Source organism: Fundulus heteroclitus, chromosome 23 (genome assembly GCF_011125445.2).
Source record: "Fundulus heteroclitus isolate FHET01 chromosome 23, MU-UCD_Fhet_4.1, whole genome shotgun sequence".
NCBI classification, from domain to species: Eukaryota; Metazoa; Chordata; class Actinopteri; order Cyprinodontiformes; family Fundulidae; genus Fundulus; species Fundulus heteroclitus.
In genome coordinates, this window is record NC_046383.1 from 21,409,854 (window position 1) to 21,426,267 (window position 16,414).

The window sequence follows — 16,414 nt, forward strand, 5'->3', positions numbered from 1 at the left end:
ATTCATTAATTCCTTTTTGCAATATCTACCTTGAGCATATTAAAGTAAGAGCTGCTCTTTTACACACTTTTAACACTTGTTTTTAACAGTCCCTTTTATGTGTTTTAAAATGTCGAAGTGCATCTTGAAGTGTATATTGTGTTTTAGGTTCAGGAATGTTGGAGACTGGTCAAAGAAAAATGTTACTATCTTGGACAGACAATACATTTTTCTATTATATTCTATAAATTTTTCTACTTTCTTGACAAATTAATCAGATAACTGTCTTAACAATAAAATGTTTATAGTTAAACAAAGCAAAAATAGCCCAAGTTACTGGCCTCGCTATCTCTCTCTGAAAACCTACAAATGCGTTACAAATGCAGATATGTGTTTTTGTGTGTATATAGATATATATGTAAAGTTTTATTCTAGCGTCAAAGTTTGCGCTTTAACTTAGTTGACACTTATTTCTGTTGCTTTTTATTTCTCCCAACAGCTCCATCCTTGCTGTATATTTCTGTTCAGACATGTCTGTACAAACCCCTCCCCTCTCACGTTCTGGCTCCTCCCCCTCCACTGGGGGTCTGGCAAATCGCAGTGCACCCTCAGCCGCCCCTCCCACCTCTCTTAGTCTTCGCTCATCCTACAACCAGCTGCTTGGTCGCGACGTCATCAAGGAGTCGATGGAAACCGGGAGCTCGGCCACTTTGCCCAAGAGCCGTCAGAGGTACGCAATGACCAGTGTCCGCAGTGCCATGGGCATAAGTGACAACCTGGCGTTGTCCTCTAAGTACCAATCTGTAACCAGAGGAAGAGGGCTCCCAACAAAGTCCTCATCCAGTTCAGCCCTCTACTCCTCTTCCTCTTCATCCTCCTCCTCCTTCTTTAACACAACTAACCCCAAACTAGCCAAGAATGGAGCCAACATGCAGAGGCGAGCCGAGAGCCAGCAGCTACAGCTGAGCAGGGCCAATACCGTGGACAAAATTCACAACGATCTCTTCAATAATCCTACGTCAGAGTGGCTAGAGTTCGGAAAAGACAACTCACAGCTCCCTCCGTTTCGTAGAAGAACCAAAAGCTTTTTGGAGTACCATGGCAAATGCTGGGATCTGGACCCCAGTTGGGAAAACAAAGAGGGCAAAGAGGAGGAGAAGCAGCCGCCTTCCTCGGAAAAGGAACAGGACTGCCCTGCCAAAGAAAGAGACAGTCAGAAGGAGGAGAAGACCTGCAGCAAGCAAAACTCTCACGAGGAAAAGGATAACGTGGAGCCTGTGGTGGAGGAAGATGAGGAGGAAGACGAGCCCACGCCAACACCAAGACAACCCCTGCTGCCAGTGGTGGTGGAAGCGCCTCTTTCCTCCACCTCCTCGTCTTCGGCAAACAGTCCAGAGTGGGTGCCAGAAAACCTCAACCACCCCCAGGGTCAAGTCCCAGCACCGATCCGAGACGAGCTATGTCCCCAGGTCCAAGCTAGTCCACGTAGTCCTGCTAAGCCACCTCGGAGCTCTCAGCCGCGGGTGATCAAAGTGGAGCTTCACCCCAACAACGAGAACCAGTTTTTGCAACAATACCCAACGTTTTCCCCCAAACAGGCCAGAGCTGCGGAAAGATACACCCCTAGCAAGAATTGGACATCTCCTCCCCTGCAGGAACCCGAGCCACAAACGGGCCTACCTAAAGTTGGCCTAAAAATGGATATGACTCCTGACACACCATCCGAGGATGAAGACTCCAGCTGGACCACCCTGTCTCAAGAGTCACCCTCTCCGCAGAGTCCAAAAGAGACAGGTTTGATATGTTTATCTTTTCATCTGATTTCTTTAATTTGAACCTTTTCAATATCTCAGCCAGCCATTAATCATACCCGTTACACATTATTCCACACCTGCTCTCTATCTTTCTACCTCAAACAAACTGTTTGATTGGTACTTTTCCAAAAAACACCTTTTAACCAAGCAAGGTACAGCAGTGCTGTTGGAGGGTTTAATGCCCCCTTTAGCAACTTCGTGTTGCAGAGAGCAAAACACAATGGAGAAAATAGGATGCTGCAGAGAGAAGGGGGTATGAAAAAGCAGAAAAAGATTGGGTGGGCGGGGATTTTCAGGCATGCATGTCAAAGCATTAGCTAGATAATATTAGGGTATAGAGAAAGGAAGCAAGGCAGATTGTTGATTGTTGGGCCTTGCCACAGAGCATGAGCCCAGAGGTTTGTCATAACAACAGCTGTTGTTAAAATATATCCGTTGCAACTTTAATTGTGTGCACATCCTTTTTATAGTGACCAAATACTTACATTGCATTACCTTGTTTATTTATATAGTACGTACAAATTCATAACACATCTCGCTAACATCATTTTTAAGGCACTTTACAAAAAAAAAACACAACACACAAACAGATTCCAAGTAATTCCAATGGATCCTAGTTATCAAACTAGTCAAGTTCAGTTTATTGTTCGAATTAGTTACAAAGTTTTGTATTTTAGGGAACCCAGCAGATTACATCCAGTAATTTACCTGCACCATTTACTCCTCCTGGGTGACCATGTAGTCACGGTGGATAGTTGCTTACAGCATCATTACCTAGCATCTTTTTTTTGTGTGTGTTTAGCTGCTCACTAAGGGATGGGTTAAATGCAGAGGACAAATTTCATTGCAATGTACAAGTTGCAATGACATTGATTATTATTAATATGATTTCTATGATAGGCTCATATATAATATATGTAATCATGTATCCCTGTCATCCATCAGCAGATGTATGGGCTGAAGGCGATCTTCCGCCAGGCTGGCGGGAGATTTCAGACACATCCGAAGTCTATTTCTGGCATGTTCCCACTGGCACTACACAGTATGACCGACCCATTGCCTCTGGAAACCAAGAGAGCGCTTCTAGCAAAGAGCCAGATGCTGAGCATGACCCACAAAAAGAAACACAGGACTCCCTCAAGCTACCAAATGAGGTGAGAGGACTGCTAGATGGAAGACATTTTGGAGTTTTACTGTGTTATTATATCCATAGTGCTCTGAGTAAAAAAGTACTTGCTCCCCTCTAGATTTCTTCTGGTTATCACACCAATGTTAACATCAGACAGATATTACATTAGGAAATACAAAATGCAGTGTTCCCCCTTGAGCTGATTTTTTTGGAAAGCTGAGTCCAGTTTTATAAGACTTGCAGAATAAAAACAGTTAAACAGAACCTGTCTGACAGCGGGAAGTAGCATAAAAGATCTGAAAAAGTAAAATGTCATGCGTTGATCTGAAGAAATTCAAAAATCTGACAGGAAAGAGTTACAAAACCAAGGCTATGAGACTCCAGCGATACACAGTGTTTTCAGTAAATATCAAAGCTAACAGGGAACTATTTCAGCAGAAGTCAGCCTACCAAAAATTACTCCAAGAGTCATTTGCTTATACATCCAGGAGGTCACAAAAGAAGATGTAACTTCTAACATCTAAAGCTTAGTTAAGGTTGACAAAATAGAGATTGGCATCCATGGGAAAGGTCCAAGGTGAAAACAACTGCTGACCTAAAAGAAAGCAAAGGCTGTGTCATGTTTGTAAAAAAAACATGACATAATATTTTTGGAAAATATTATGTCAAAAGTCTAATTTTTTGGATACAGTCATCTTGTTACATATGAAGTAAAGCAAGTACATTATTTCAGATTGAATACAGTCATATTCAATAAATAAATAAACACTAAAGTGTGCATATGTGCAGCCAGCAAGCGGACACTAACTAGGAAGGTGCACGCACACTGGCGTTACGTAAGCGGGTCAGAATGATTGGCAAAAATTCATTGTTATTTACAGAAATAAGGGCTTTTAAAATGTCAAAATGTGAGTATTTAATCTATATAAAGTGTTTACCTTAATTAAACAGGGTTACTGAAACAAACTGAAATTTTGATAATATCCTAATTTATTGAATATAACTATGTAACATTATAATGACAGTCAAATATGGCGATGGCAGTGTGAATGTCTGGGGCTGCTTTGCTGTCTAGACAGGACCTCGATATGTTGCCGTAACTGTGAATCCTGCTTTCTCTGGCAGGAAATCCTGAAGGAGAACATTTAGCTATCAGCTTGTTACCTTAAAGTCAAGTGCACTTGCATCATAACAGTGATTCAAAGCTACCCGGGTTGGTTTGGATAGCTTTCCCACGTGTGATAAAAAAGCCAAGCAGCTGTGGTCTTTCTGGGGGCAAGTTTTCTATCACCACCTGTGTAAAATGCTTAATGCCAGGACATTATGGTGGTCACAACAGATATGAATGTAACAGATGCCATATTATTATTTTCTAACTCCCTTAATGGGAACACTGCACATTAGCCGTTTGACAAAATGATGAGACATTTAAGGCCCCCATATTCTTGGCCAGTTTATTGGTAAAGCTTTAGTTGTCAACATCAGGAAAACTGTACCAATTTATCACATTGAGTGAACTGATCTTTTACTAAATGATTCAGGTTGATATGATGGGAAGGTTTGCACAGGCAGTGATGATTTTGGGACCCATGATCTCCTGGTGTTGGCCCGCTGTCTTTCCAAAGTCAGTGCAGTCGTCTACCAGGATTATTTTTATTATTAAACATTATCACTTTTATCAAACTTGAAAAGACAAGCACAAACAAGGATGTACAGAATAGACAAAGGTGTGAAGACCAGGGATATGTCTTATCCAGGAACCATACATGCCCCAATTAGACTTGATCCAATAACAGTAGATGTTAGAACAATAAATAAATAAACCAATATAACACTTTAAACACCAATAAAGAATGTAAAAAGAAATATAACAAGTCTGTTACCCTTTTCAAAAAAGTGAAAATAATGAAAACAATAGAATAAAATGAAAAGCTTGGTTGAAGTCATTGTGATTTAACATGTGAAAGGTGCTAATCCCATTAGAGACGATACTCCCTTATGTCGTTAATCAGCCAATAAAGGTACATTTTGGAGAACTGGAAGGTGCCCACCAGAGGTGCACCACAACAACGATGGGAAGTTTTAGAGCTCCTAATGAGCTTTGTAGTGATGTTAATGTCATTCTCTAGCAGGATTTGGCATCTGCCCACATATCTGGTTTAATGACGACTGACCTAACTGGACTGGCCTAAAACCCATAGAGAAACTTTCAAGCATCGTCAAGAGGTTGAGAGACACCAGAGCCAACAATGAAGATGAGCTGAAAGCCGCTAATAAAGCATCCTGTGCTCCCTTAACACTTGAGCTGAGTCACAGTCAGATCGCCCCCATGCCGCGCCGCGCCACACTGACGCAGTAATTCATGCTAAAGGAGGCCCAAACAAGTGTTTTTTTTATCCTTTTTATTAATATTATGTAATTTTAAAAATTACTCAATTTAGCAGTATTTTTCATTAATTGTAACCAGTTATTATCTGAGATTAATGTTTGAAATATATCACTGTGTGTGTAATGGATCTATACAGGTTTCAGTTTCTGAATTGATTTACAGAAATAAATTAGCTTTTTAATAATTTTCTAAGTAGTACGGCTGCAGCTGTAGAACGGTGCAATAGGCTACAAGGTCCGCAAAGAATTACAAAGCAGAGCAGACCTGTGTCTTGATATCATGCAGTAAGATATAATATATATTTCATTGTCCTCCTGCGGAATATTGTTTAACTCTATGCTTGCCAAGTGGCTGCTTTGTCAAATATCTACAAATACAAAGTTATAGAAAAGTGAGTTTAAATTTGTTAAATATTAGTGTTATTTTTTCTCTTCTAAAATGTCAATGAAACCCAAACACACACGTAGTGAAAAGTGTAGTCACACAAAACGGTGCTTTCAGTTTAATCTGCAGAATGTTGATGATGTTAATGAACAATGTACCTGTCTTTGTATACCTTAATACTGTCTCCATTTCTTCTTCTATTGTGTATATTTTCTTTCTCTCACACAGCGCCCCAGCAGTTTGATATCCGACAGCTCGGTAGAGCCAGTCCCCTCCCCGTCTGGTTCCTCGCCCTCCTCTTCCTCCTCCACGCCCTCCAAAGTCACCTCCTCTCCCACTCCAGTTCTCAGCCCCACCACTTCCGCAGCAAAAGTATGTTGCACCTTTAATTTAAATGTAGTATTTTTATGATGGATATACAGTATGGTACAAGGCTTTGTAAAAGTCCCATTAAACAAGACAATGCCTCTTTAACTTCATTAAAATAAGTGAAATCTGTCAGTTATTACACAATAAGGAAAGCCAAGACAATTTTCTTTACAATATGTCAGAACTTGAAATGTTCCTTCACCACTTCCTGTTATTTGTCCCTCTTCTTCAGGAGCTGAAGGACTATCCAGTTTATCCAGATCCCAGTCTTAAAGCATTTGAAGGAGCTACCCTCCGCTATGCCTCTCTTAAGCTCAAGTAAGTCGAAGACAGATGTAGAGGAAAACAATTTTGTATTAAAACTAAATTGTTTTAATACAACAATTTAATACACAATTACCATTCCCGTCTTGCCACTTTGAACAACTTCTGCATAAGACATGCAACGGATGCATTTTATTTATGTTTTACTTGTTTAAGTTGGTGGCAGTGTCAGGATTAATAACCCTTAGCTGGTTTTTCTGGGGTTTAAACAAGATTTGACACAGATACCTATTTCTCCTATCTCCTCAAAATGAGAAAGAAAAGAAAACCCATTGTTTAAGTTAGTCAAAAGTCTGTGACCAATGGCTAAGAGAAAATTCTTTGCTACAAAGAAAATTTCTCATATCTATATATAGAGTAGTAATTTAAAAAGTACAACAAAAAAACTTGATCTATAACTAACAAAGCTGGACAAGGACCCATGTTGATGTACTGTATGTTAACATTGTTGCCATGCACCACGTTCACTGCAGCGCCGCAATAAAATATTGATTTATTTTAAGTTCAAATAAAATTTGAGGGAATTGTACAACATGTAAACAAGAAGCACGTTTTATATTTTGAGTTTTTTTATTAGTTTTGCCCTGCCAAAGCTGTATATATTACTTTAACTTTTCTTGTATAATGTTTTCCTTTGTTGTGATTATCGTGTATCTGTCATAATCCTCTGCAGCCCTCCAGCTCAGCTTGAGACGGTGGACCTCAACAACTCGTTCTCTGATCCAGAGGCAATGGTAAGTTTACACAACAAGAAACGGAAATAGTCTGAAATGTGGATTAAAAAAAAGTTTGGTAATCAAGAAGCGGCCCAGAACAACCGTACGGGGTTAAGCAATCTGTGGTAAATAGTTTGAGATTGCAGACAGTATTGTTTTTGTATTTTCTTTGCTCTAAAATTACTCAATCAGGTGATTTCACCTATAAAAAAAGAAAACCGGTTCATGTGGTTCACAAAAACAGTAATTGTTTATTGTAAGTAGTGAATGCTGTTTAAATGCTGGTTAAAGACAAAAGCCCCTTACAAGTCCCTGTCAGATGTCATTGCACATGATCTGAACAACCGAATCTCGTAAAGCGCATTTGATGATGTGCCAAAATATCACCCTTATCTCAAAGGCTAGCATCAGATTAAAATGTATGTATATATATATATATATATATATATATATATATATATATATATATATATATATATATATATATATATATATATATATATATATATATATATATACGTGTGTGTAACAGCACAAGCAGCTGCCATCCCCACTGTTATTTATTAGTTCCTTTCTCATGGATATTCACTGTCACGTGGAAGCCTAAATAATATATGCTGCATTACAAGCACCAGATAAAACGTTGCTTAGACATTAAAGGCTCCAAATAGTTCAGGTTAAATGCAGTAAACTATTAATTTATATACCTTATTTCTTAAAGTGGCAGCATTGTATGAATGAAAACCAAGTGATAAAATGAAATTTCAAAGATCTTGATTTCATGAATCAATGTGATATATGTGATAAATTAAAAGCATAAATTTTGAAAAACAAGCTCTCTCTCTCTTTCTCTGTGTTCTGCAGCGCCACGCAGTGGTCAGTTTTGTAAAATCAACTATGTTAAGATTTTTCACGTCCAAGACCTTTTTTGTTTGTTTGTTTTTTGCTGCCCCCTGGTGGAAGAAAATCAACCAAACCAGCAAAAGGCAAACATGATCTATGTGAGAGGGAACCGATGAATAGATGAAAGGGAAGGTTCATTATTACACACATTAAAAAGCACAACATTGCTGGGATAAATCATCACTTTAATGAAGTAAAATGTACTAACAATAGAACCGGGTAGAAAAAAATAGAAGACAATATTTTTACTATTTTCACTACAATAATTATACTCCAGAAGTAACATTTGCATAAACCATGTTTTTTATCAGTTATGCTGAGAAGAAAAGAAGACATGCAGTCATATTACGATGTGCAATTTTAATTTAAAAAGAAATAGAACAAAACTGGAAATAATTATACCATTGTGCTTATTTTCTTGGCTGTGGCTTGTTTGGTTTATCCACATTAATTTTTTTGCAGTGCCTTTAAACAACCATTTTCTCTCCAGAAGGATTCTCCTTGATGAAACAGACGAGAGAAAGAGTTAAAAAAAAGGGAGGATGGGAATAGCTGCAGGACAAGCAGTTATGCTGCCAAGCACTGTACACACGCAGTCTTTTATATTTCATGTGTTGGCTTCTTCATCCAGTATCTCCTAGTAAAGATGAACTGAATTTATCCCAGCTAAAATCAGATCTGAGCAATATCGCTCAAATGTATGCGAATTCTGTAACTTTATTTATTTGTGATTTTTTTTTTTACATTCTTTGATAACACTGCCTTCTCCCAGTTAAATGGTTAAATCCTGCTATTATTGCATATGAGTCAACCAGGGATGAATACAAGTGTCACAGCTTTGTTGTACGTGGCGAGCAAGGATCAGCTAAAGAAAACGTGTCGTGTTTTTCCCCAGTCGTTTCCAGTGCGATCGCTGGGCTGGGTGGAGATGGCGGAACAGGACCTGTGTGAGGGGAGGAGCAGCGTGGCTGTCCACCACTGCATCAGACAGCTGTCCTACTGCAGGAGGGATATTAGAGACTCAGCTGGCGTCTGGGGAGAGGTCAGTGTGTCAGCCGACATCCGCGCTACGATGCGTCACACAGTGTGGGTGAACATAAAAAGCATTCTTTATATTAGTCTAAAGAACAGAGTTGATGATCATCATTATGAAAACAAAAATGTTTTATTTTGAACAACATCCCATAGCAAAAGTGTACTTAGTGTACGTCATGCTTCCTTCTGCCGACAAGCTTTATAGAGATGCCGATGTTGTTTTCCAGCAGGACTTGGCACCTGCCCACACTGCCAAATGTACCAACAGCTGGTTTAGTGACCATGATAATGCTGTGCTTCAATGGTCAGCAAACTGGCCTGACCCGAACCCCGCAGAGAATCTATGGGCTGTTGTCAAGAGGAAGATTAGAGACAGCAAACCGAACAATGCAGATCATCTGAAGGCTGCAATCGAAGCAACCTGAGCTTCCTGAACACGTCAGCAGAACCACGGGCAGATTGCCTTCATGCCACGCCATCTGTGTTATTTAGTATCATCACCACAAAATAATGTGTGTTTCAGCTGCTAGTGTAAAGTTACTGCAGACAAAGAATCATTTTCTTCCCTTAATATGTGTCACCTCACGCAGGACATGAGTTTGAGTAGCCGGTAGATCCTAGGGCTGGAGGATAATTCAATAACAACATGTATCGATCGATAGACGTATATCCATGATAGGATATACGTCTATTTAATAGAAGTTTAATAGAAGAATAGAAAATCATCTTTTTTCCTTCCTTCTAGCCACGTAGGCTAGTATTACAGTCATTACATCCTCCCAACCAATCAGAATCAGACCCAGGAACGCCACCAAGCTCTGCCGCCTTTAAAGGGTTGAGAGAGCACGTGTTCTTTTTTCTTTTTTTTAAACTTGCAGTTTTGGTGACAAGTTGGTTGAATAGAGGGTTGAGTTTGAATTCAGTGTTTTTTGTGTTGTGTTTCTAAAAATAGGTCGCTAAGCAACAGCATAAAGGGCTGCACTTAATATATATGTTTTGAATCTGTTAATAATAATCGATATTATCGATCAATACGATGTCCATTTTATCAATATGCTTTTTTTTCTATACCATCAAGCCGTAGTAGATCTTCCTTAATTGGAGAGGGGATATCCGTTTTAAGTCAATATTTTGAAGCCCAAATTAGTGAAAAGTATCCCATTGTTTATTCATAAAGTGTCCAACTCAGTCAGCACTGTTTAGACACTTGAGTATCAAATCAGTTTATTTACATAGTGGCAATTTACAGCGCATGTCATCCCAAGACACTTTACAGAGTCAATTCAATCAAATCATCCATACAGATTGGTCCAAAGTTTTCTATCAAAGGAAACCCAGCAGATTGCATCAAGTCACTGACATCTGCATAAATCTGGTTAACCTGGTGTACTCCCAGAGTTAGGCATCACCTTAGCCTAGCCACATTGAATGCCGAAAAGTAGCGTTGTTCTCAGTCCTGATGATTTAAAAAAAAAAACATTGTATATCATGTATTAAGACAACATTTAAAGTAGCTGGCATCATTTAAAAGCTTGTACCAGATAATAACACATGGCCAACATGACTGTGGACGACTGTACACAGAAACCTCCTCAAACGGAAGGTTAAGAACCAGGATCTTATGGCTGCGAGCTGACCGAGTTAAGCACTGCGACACTATGCCTTCGTAGTATTCTGCTATGAAGCCAGAAAACATAAAGAGAGTCAATATCGCTGCAGTTTTTTTTTAAATGATTTAGAAACCCTGATCAGTTTTGGGCTGCAGGTTGACGGTGTCCCTGTGTGCATTATTCCAGGGAAAAGGCATGCTGTTAGTGCTTCAAGACCGCATGTTAACGCTGGTTGACCCAGATGATCGCAGCTTGCTCCACTCTCAGCCAATCAGCAGCATCCGTGTCTGGGGCGTCGGACGAGATCATGACAGGTAGGAAGACATTACACGGCTTTTCATTTCATCCGAATCATTTTTAGGATTCAGTTTGGGTATTTGCACGCGACACGGTGTAGCGCTGGAAAGGTTTTTCAAAAAGGCTTCAAATAAATTATTTAACCGTAAACTTTAAAGCCATATCCATCATGAGACGTTGGATTCGGCAGAATCGCTCCCTTAGAAAAGGTACGGCTTCAGTCAGTTGATAAAATGGCAAATTTTCTGGATCATTTATCTGACTGCTGCTGGAAATACAGATAGTTCAGCAAACTCTGTATGCTGTAAATAAACTGCCTGCATTAGTGCATACCATTTGAATGCAAACACCCTGTGTACATAAAATGTTGGATTTTACATCAATATTATTATATATTATATAAATATTATAATATTCATTCGCTCACTCTGTAAATTTAGTTACGTACAAGGAGTTGATTTTACTCACAAACCTCCCTGTTAGTCACAGATCTCTATTAATAATATATTCCCATTCACAAGCATGAAAAATGTTATTTCTTGATATGGACTAGGGTTAATCTCTAAATGAAAAATCACCTGTATGCAGTTGTTGATGTTAAAACTACCCTTAATACACCCATACAAATCCCAATTTTTCAAACTCTACGGTTTACTAGTTTATCCTGCCAATCCAGTAGGTCTTGTGATTATGTCTGTACATTCATTTCCTACTGTTTAATAAATTCCCGGACGTTTGTTATGCTTTTGGATACAAAGGAGATGGAAACGTGAAAAGATACAAATGTATGTGTGTGTTCTTGTACTTACTTGAAACTTGATCGTTTTTTTTTTGCGCATTTTACTAGTAAAGTGGGACTTTGAAATAGCCTTCCGGGCTAGGGGTTAGGTTTAGCACTAAGGTGTCAATTAGGTTTATGTTAGGGATAGCCATATACTGGTAAAGATTAGGGTTAGGCCAGAGAAAGGCTTGAAAATGAATGGAAGTCACGACACGGTCCTCACTTTGTATTTTAAAGATGGATGTGTGTGTGTGTGTGTGTGTGTGTGTGTGTGTGTGTGTGTGTGTGTGTGTGTGTGTGTGTGTGTGTGTGTGTGTGTGTGTGTGTGTGTGTGTGTGTGTGTGTGTGTAATATTTCTGCTGCTGGAAGCTGAATCAGGAGTTTTATCAAATCACAGGAGAACAGAATTCATCTCATTATTATTCCATCTGTATTTGCACAAACCGCATTTAAAACACCATAATTACTCTTATTTTCCAGGCCTTCTGCTCCCCAGTAATGACCCCGTGGGACGCTCGGTCATTTACAAACGCCCTATGGTCTTAACTTTTTAGTATTGAGTTGACAACATGCTGAGGCTAGCATGCCTGGAACTGGGGGTTGAGGAGTCTAAGTTTTAATTCATTGCTCCCAGCACAGGATATGTTTGCAAACTGTGCCATGAACAGGTATTCTCCTCCCTATAAATCTTTTATTTTTTTACCTTTTTGTCACAAATCGTATGCTTCAGACCCTAAAACAAATGTATGGATCAAACAAACATGCTGAATTAAAACAAAATACAGTTTTTAAAGGATTATTATATTATGGAGAGAAATCCAAAATAAACCTGACTAAAAGAAATCTCAAAAAGCAATACATCATGGTTCAATCTAAAGAAATTCAACAACAGATGAGTCATCAGCACATCAAGCCTATTTATTCGTAAAGCGCATTTAAAAGCAAGAGCCGACCAAAATGTTGTACAACGTATAGAATATCAAAAAAACAAAAACAAAGAAACATCTATGATTCTGGAATGGGTTACAAGGCCCCTTTTTAAAGCACAATGGCAACTCATCCAGGAGGGCTTAAAATAACACTTTGCTCGCAGCAAATCCTTTGTTAAATGTACAAATACAGCCAGCTTGAGACACAGAATGTTTCTTAAAGTGTGTGTATCTGAGTAGGTGCCGATTCTTCATTGATAACTGTGGCTATTGTGGCCAACGACACATTATTTAGTAGACATAAACAGCATTGATACAGCTCATATTATAAACACTGAAAAGTAGCATGTGTACGACTGAATCAATGTTACAGAAATCAAGAAACTACTAAAAACAGTCAAAGTACAAAGGTTTTACTCACTGTTGGTGCAAAATCTCAGGCGTCTTGAATCCTGAAGTCAGGTAGGGTTGGGTGGCTCCGGCTTTCCGACTTGTAAATCCAACGTTCCAGTTGAAAATTGACGACACGGAGTTCGTAAATTCTGACTTCCGAGGACAATTTGAATGCAACATTATCTTAAAACCTGTCCAATGATCCAAAACATGCAAGTGTGACAGAAAAGTGAAACAGATTAAATCCTTTAGCAGGGAAAATACTTGTCAGGGCCCAGTATGAAAAGCTCAATGTCCCATTGTTGTGATGGTCAGGGTAAGTTTGAACTTAACAGGTGGTGTTAAGGATTTTCTCAAGCACCAGCAAGTCCATTTCTTAGTGCCAAAAAAAGAAGGTTTTTGAGTGAAGTCTGGTCTTAAAGCCGATTGAGACGCTGCTTGTGACCTTAAACGGGTTAATGGCTGAATTGCTTAATCAGGGGTGGGACACAATTCCTCTGCAGAGATGCAAAAGACTAATAACCATTTGTTGGAACTGATGGGAGTTGTTGCCTCCAAGGGGCAACCAGGTACTTTAGGGCGCAGCCACTTGTTCACATTGGCCCAGGTTGGTTTGGTTAGCCGTTTTTTCCCCTTAACACGTGTACACATTGACGTTTTTCAAGCAATCTGTGTCTCATAATATAAAATCTTTTTGATGATCTGAGACATTTAGATGTGAAAGAAAAGCAAAAAGGAGGAAATCTGTAGAGTGGAAATACTTTTTTTCCACATTCCTGTGTTTTTCTTCTCATCACTGGAGATGTAAACCTCCCTCGTCCTCTCGATTGAAGTCCAAAGAAAGTCTTTTAGAGTGTGATGCCCCTTGAAAGCCACTTCAACGATCTGCCACTCATTTATCTCACAAATTAAAGAAACCTCCTATGTTTGGTGTCTCGTCGGGTGAAATGGAGTTTAAAATAGTGAAAACCCTATATTCGTTTCGCTCTTTTTTTGTTGTTGTTTTTCTCTTCGTCTTTAAAGCACTGCTGTGTTTTTCCTCTTTCATTCATCCTATCCCACCTCCCATCTATCCATCTTTTTCTTCCTTTTATGAAGACTGCTGCAACAGTAGCTGCTTGTGTGTGAAGGAGATAAAGAGAGAAGAAGAAAGACAGAAAAGTCCCTCCACCCTCTAACATCTCAGAGGACTGAGAAACTTTCAGCAACTGTCTCTCTCAGTGGTAATGGATAAAGCGTGTAGCAGCAGAAGGAGGAGGAGGAGGAGGAGGAGAGGGTCAACCCAGGACAGCTCTGCCTCTTATGCTTTATTTCCTCACTGCAATCTCTTTCTCCTCTAATAACATTACAAGTGGCACTCTGTGCATTCTCCCCCTCCCACCAGGATATAAAACCTGCAGTCTGCATCCTGCTCTGTGTTTTGCTTAAGACGTGCACATACATATGCATGCAAATATATATATATATATATATATATATATATATATATATATATATATATATATATATATATATATATATATATATATATATATATATATATATATATATATATATATATATATATATATATATATATATATATATATATATATATGTATGTGTGTGTGTGTGTGTTTGCATGTATGTATGCATGCATGCATGTGTGTGTGCATGTGCGTGTGAGCGTGTGCGCACTGGTTGTCTTTTATGAAATGCATGGCATTGTAGGACGCCATATCCGATAAAGGGATGGCATGTTTAGTGTCCATGGCCCAGGTAAATTTGCCGGACATTTAAAGTGCTCAGAACCGCCACTAGAGGGCACTGTCATCAAGTTTTGTTGCCCTTAGAAGCTGACAGTGCCTGACATAAACAGCCATACTTCTTACAGCTTTTATCACTTCACAACCCCTAACCTCAGTGGAGTTTTACCAGGACTACGTGATAGATAGACCAACATGGGACCGTGCGCATTGTCACCTGGAAGGGAAAAAAAATACACATTTATCACGTTTTCTTCAACAAGTAAAAAACCTGAAAAGATGTTGTTTTCAGACCCCAGAGTCAATACTTTGTAGAACCAGCTGCAAGTCATGTCTTTGTCAGTTTCGCACATCCAAAGACTGAAATAGGAAATGCTGTGGATTTGTGGGAGGAGTAGGTGTCTTGGAATCCGAAAGTTGTGGGTTTCATTTAGCTTCTTCGCCTGCCATGTGTCAAAGATGTTTTGGCAAAGCACCAGACGGCAAGTTATGTACTGATCTGAATGTGGCTGGGTGAATGAGACTTGCTGTGTAAAGTGACTTTGAGTGGTAGCTATGATTAGACAAGCGCTATACATTGAGGCAGTTTACCAATTAAAACATAAAAGATGGAGAACAGCTTTGTACAAGTCTTGCCACAGACTACCAGTTTGATTTAAGTCTCAGGACTTATGCTTTGATCTAAACTATTGTAACTCTGGCTTCATGTTCAGGATTGTTGTCTTACTGGAAGTTGAACCACTGGGCTAGACATGTTCAGTCTCTAACAGGTTTACTTCCAGGCTTTGCTCCATACATCTTGTTATTAATTTGACCAAATTCCCTAACCCCGTTGAAGAAAAGCATCCCCACAGCATGATGGTGCCACCACCATGCTTCACAGTGGATTTGGTGTGTTCTAGGTCATCGGGCATGTTATTTTTCAGCCACACACAGCTTTTGCACACAACACAAAAATATCACACCCAAAAAAGTTGGGCTTTGAATACAAGTGGGTTTAGTTAAGTTGCATAGCAAACTGTGTCTGTAGGCTTCTGTATTAAGCAACACTGATCTGTTTGTCGGCGTATTTACTGAAAAGAACTACCAGGAAAATTATATGAACCTTACTCAGAAAAAAAATAATAAAATTTTGCAAGAACTCTCTAATAAATATAAATAAATAATATAAATAATAAATAGAATTGGCCTTGGCAAATGACTACCTGAATGCAGAGCATTAAATGTAAACCTGCCAGTAATTGGACTCCCACGATTGAGCATTTTCTATTGTGTGTCAATATATTTTCATAAATTCTTTAGTAAACCGATGACAGGATTTTTATGTTAGACTTCAAATGTATTCATCAGATAATATGGATGTCAACTTTTCTGTTGTTTTTATTGTCAGGTTATTATGTTCAAACTAAGTGCAATATGCAGTAAAAAAAAAAAAAAAATGTTTTAATGGCAATATCCGGCCTTATGATTTTATTGAAAATACACAAGTTACAGAGAAATCCAAGAGTACAGGAGAAAAAAGGTAAAAGTAAGCTCAAGATTCGAACAACAGAAATTGTAGAAATCAAACATGTTTTTAAAGCAAGCAGAAGAACACCCGCCCTTTTTTTTTTGCTC

At 38.9% G+C, this 16,414-nt stretch overlaps 1 protein-coding gene across 3 annotated transcripts in view; it reads left to right on the forward strand.

Moving 5' to 3' along the window:
• Positions 1-16,414, forward strand: part of LOC105939853 (amyloid-beta A4 precursor protein-binding family B member 2) — a 57,941-nt gene that overhangs the window by 7,587 nt on the left and 33,940 nt on the right. For 2 of the 3 annotated variants that reach the window (XM_012882178.3, XM_012882179.3), the window contains exons 2-8: positions 479-1,773; positions 2,739-2,947; positions 5,924-6,067; positions 6,297-6,382; positions 7,062-7,122; positions 8,903-9,049; positions 10,839-10,966. In XM_012882178.3, the coding sequence (XP_012737632.2) occupies positions 510-1,773; positions 2,739-2,947; positions 5,924-6,067; positions 6,297-6,382; positions 7,062-7,122; positions 8,903-9,049; positions 10,839-10,966 (2,039 nt within the window). In that variant the 5' untranslated portion in view covers positions 479-509. The remainder of the gene's footprint in view (positions 1-478; positions 1,774-2,738; positions 2,948-5,923; positions 6,068-6,296; positions 6,383-7,061; positions 7,123-8,902; positions 9,050-10,838; positions 10,967-16,414) is intronic. The other variant, XM_021308446.2, reaches the window with a different exon arrangement.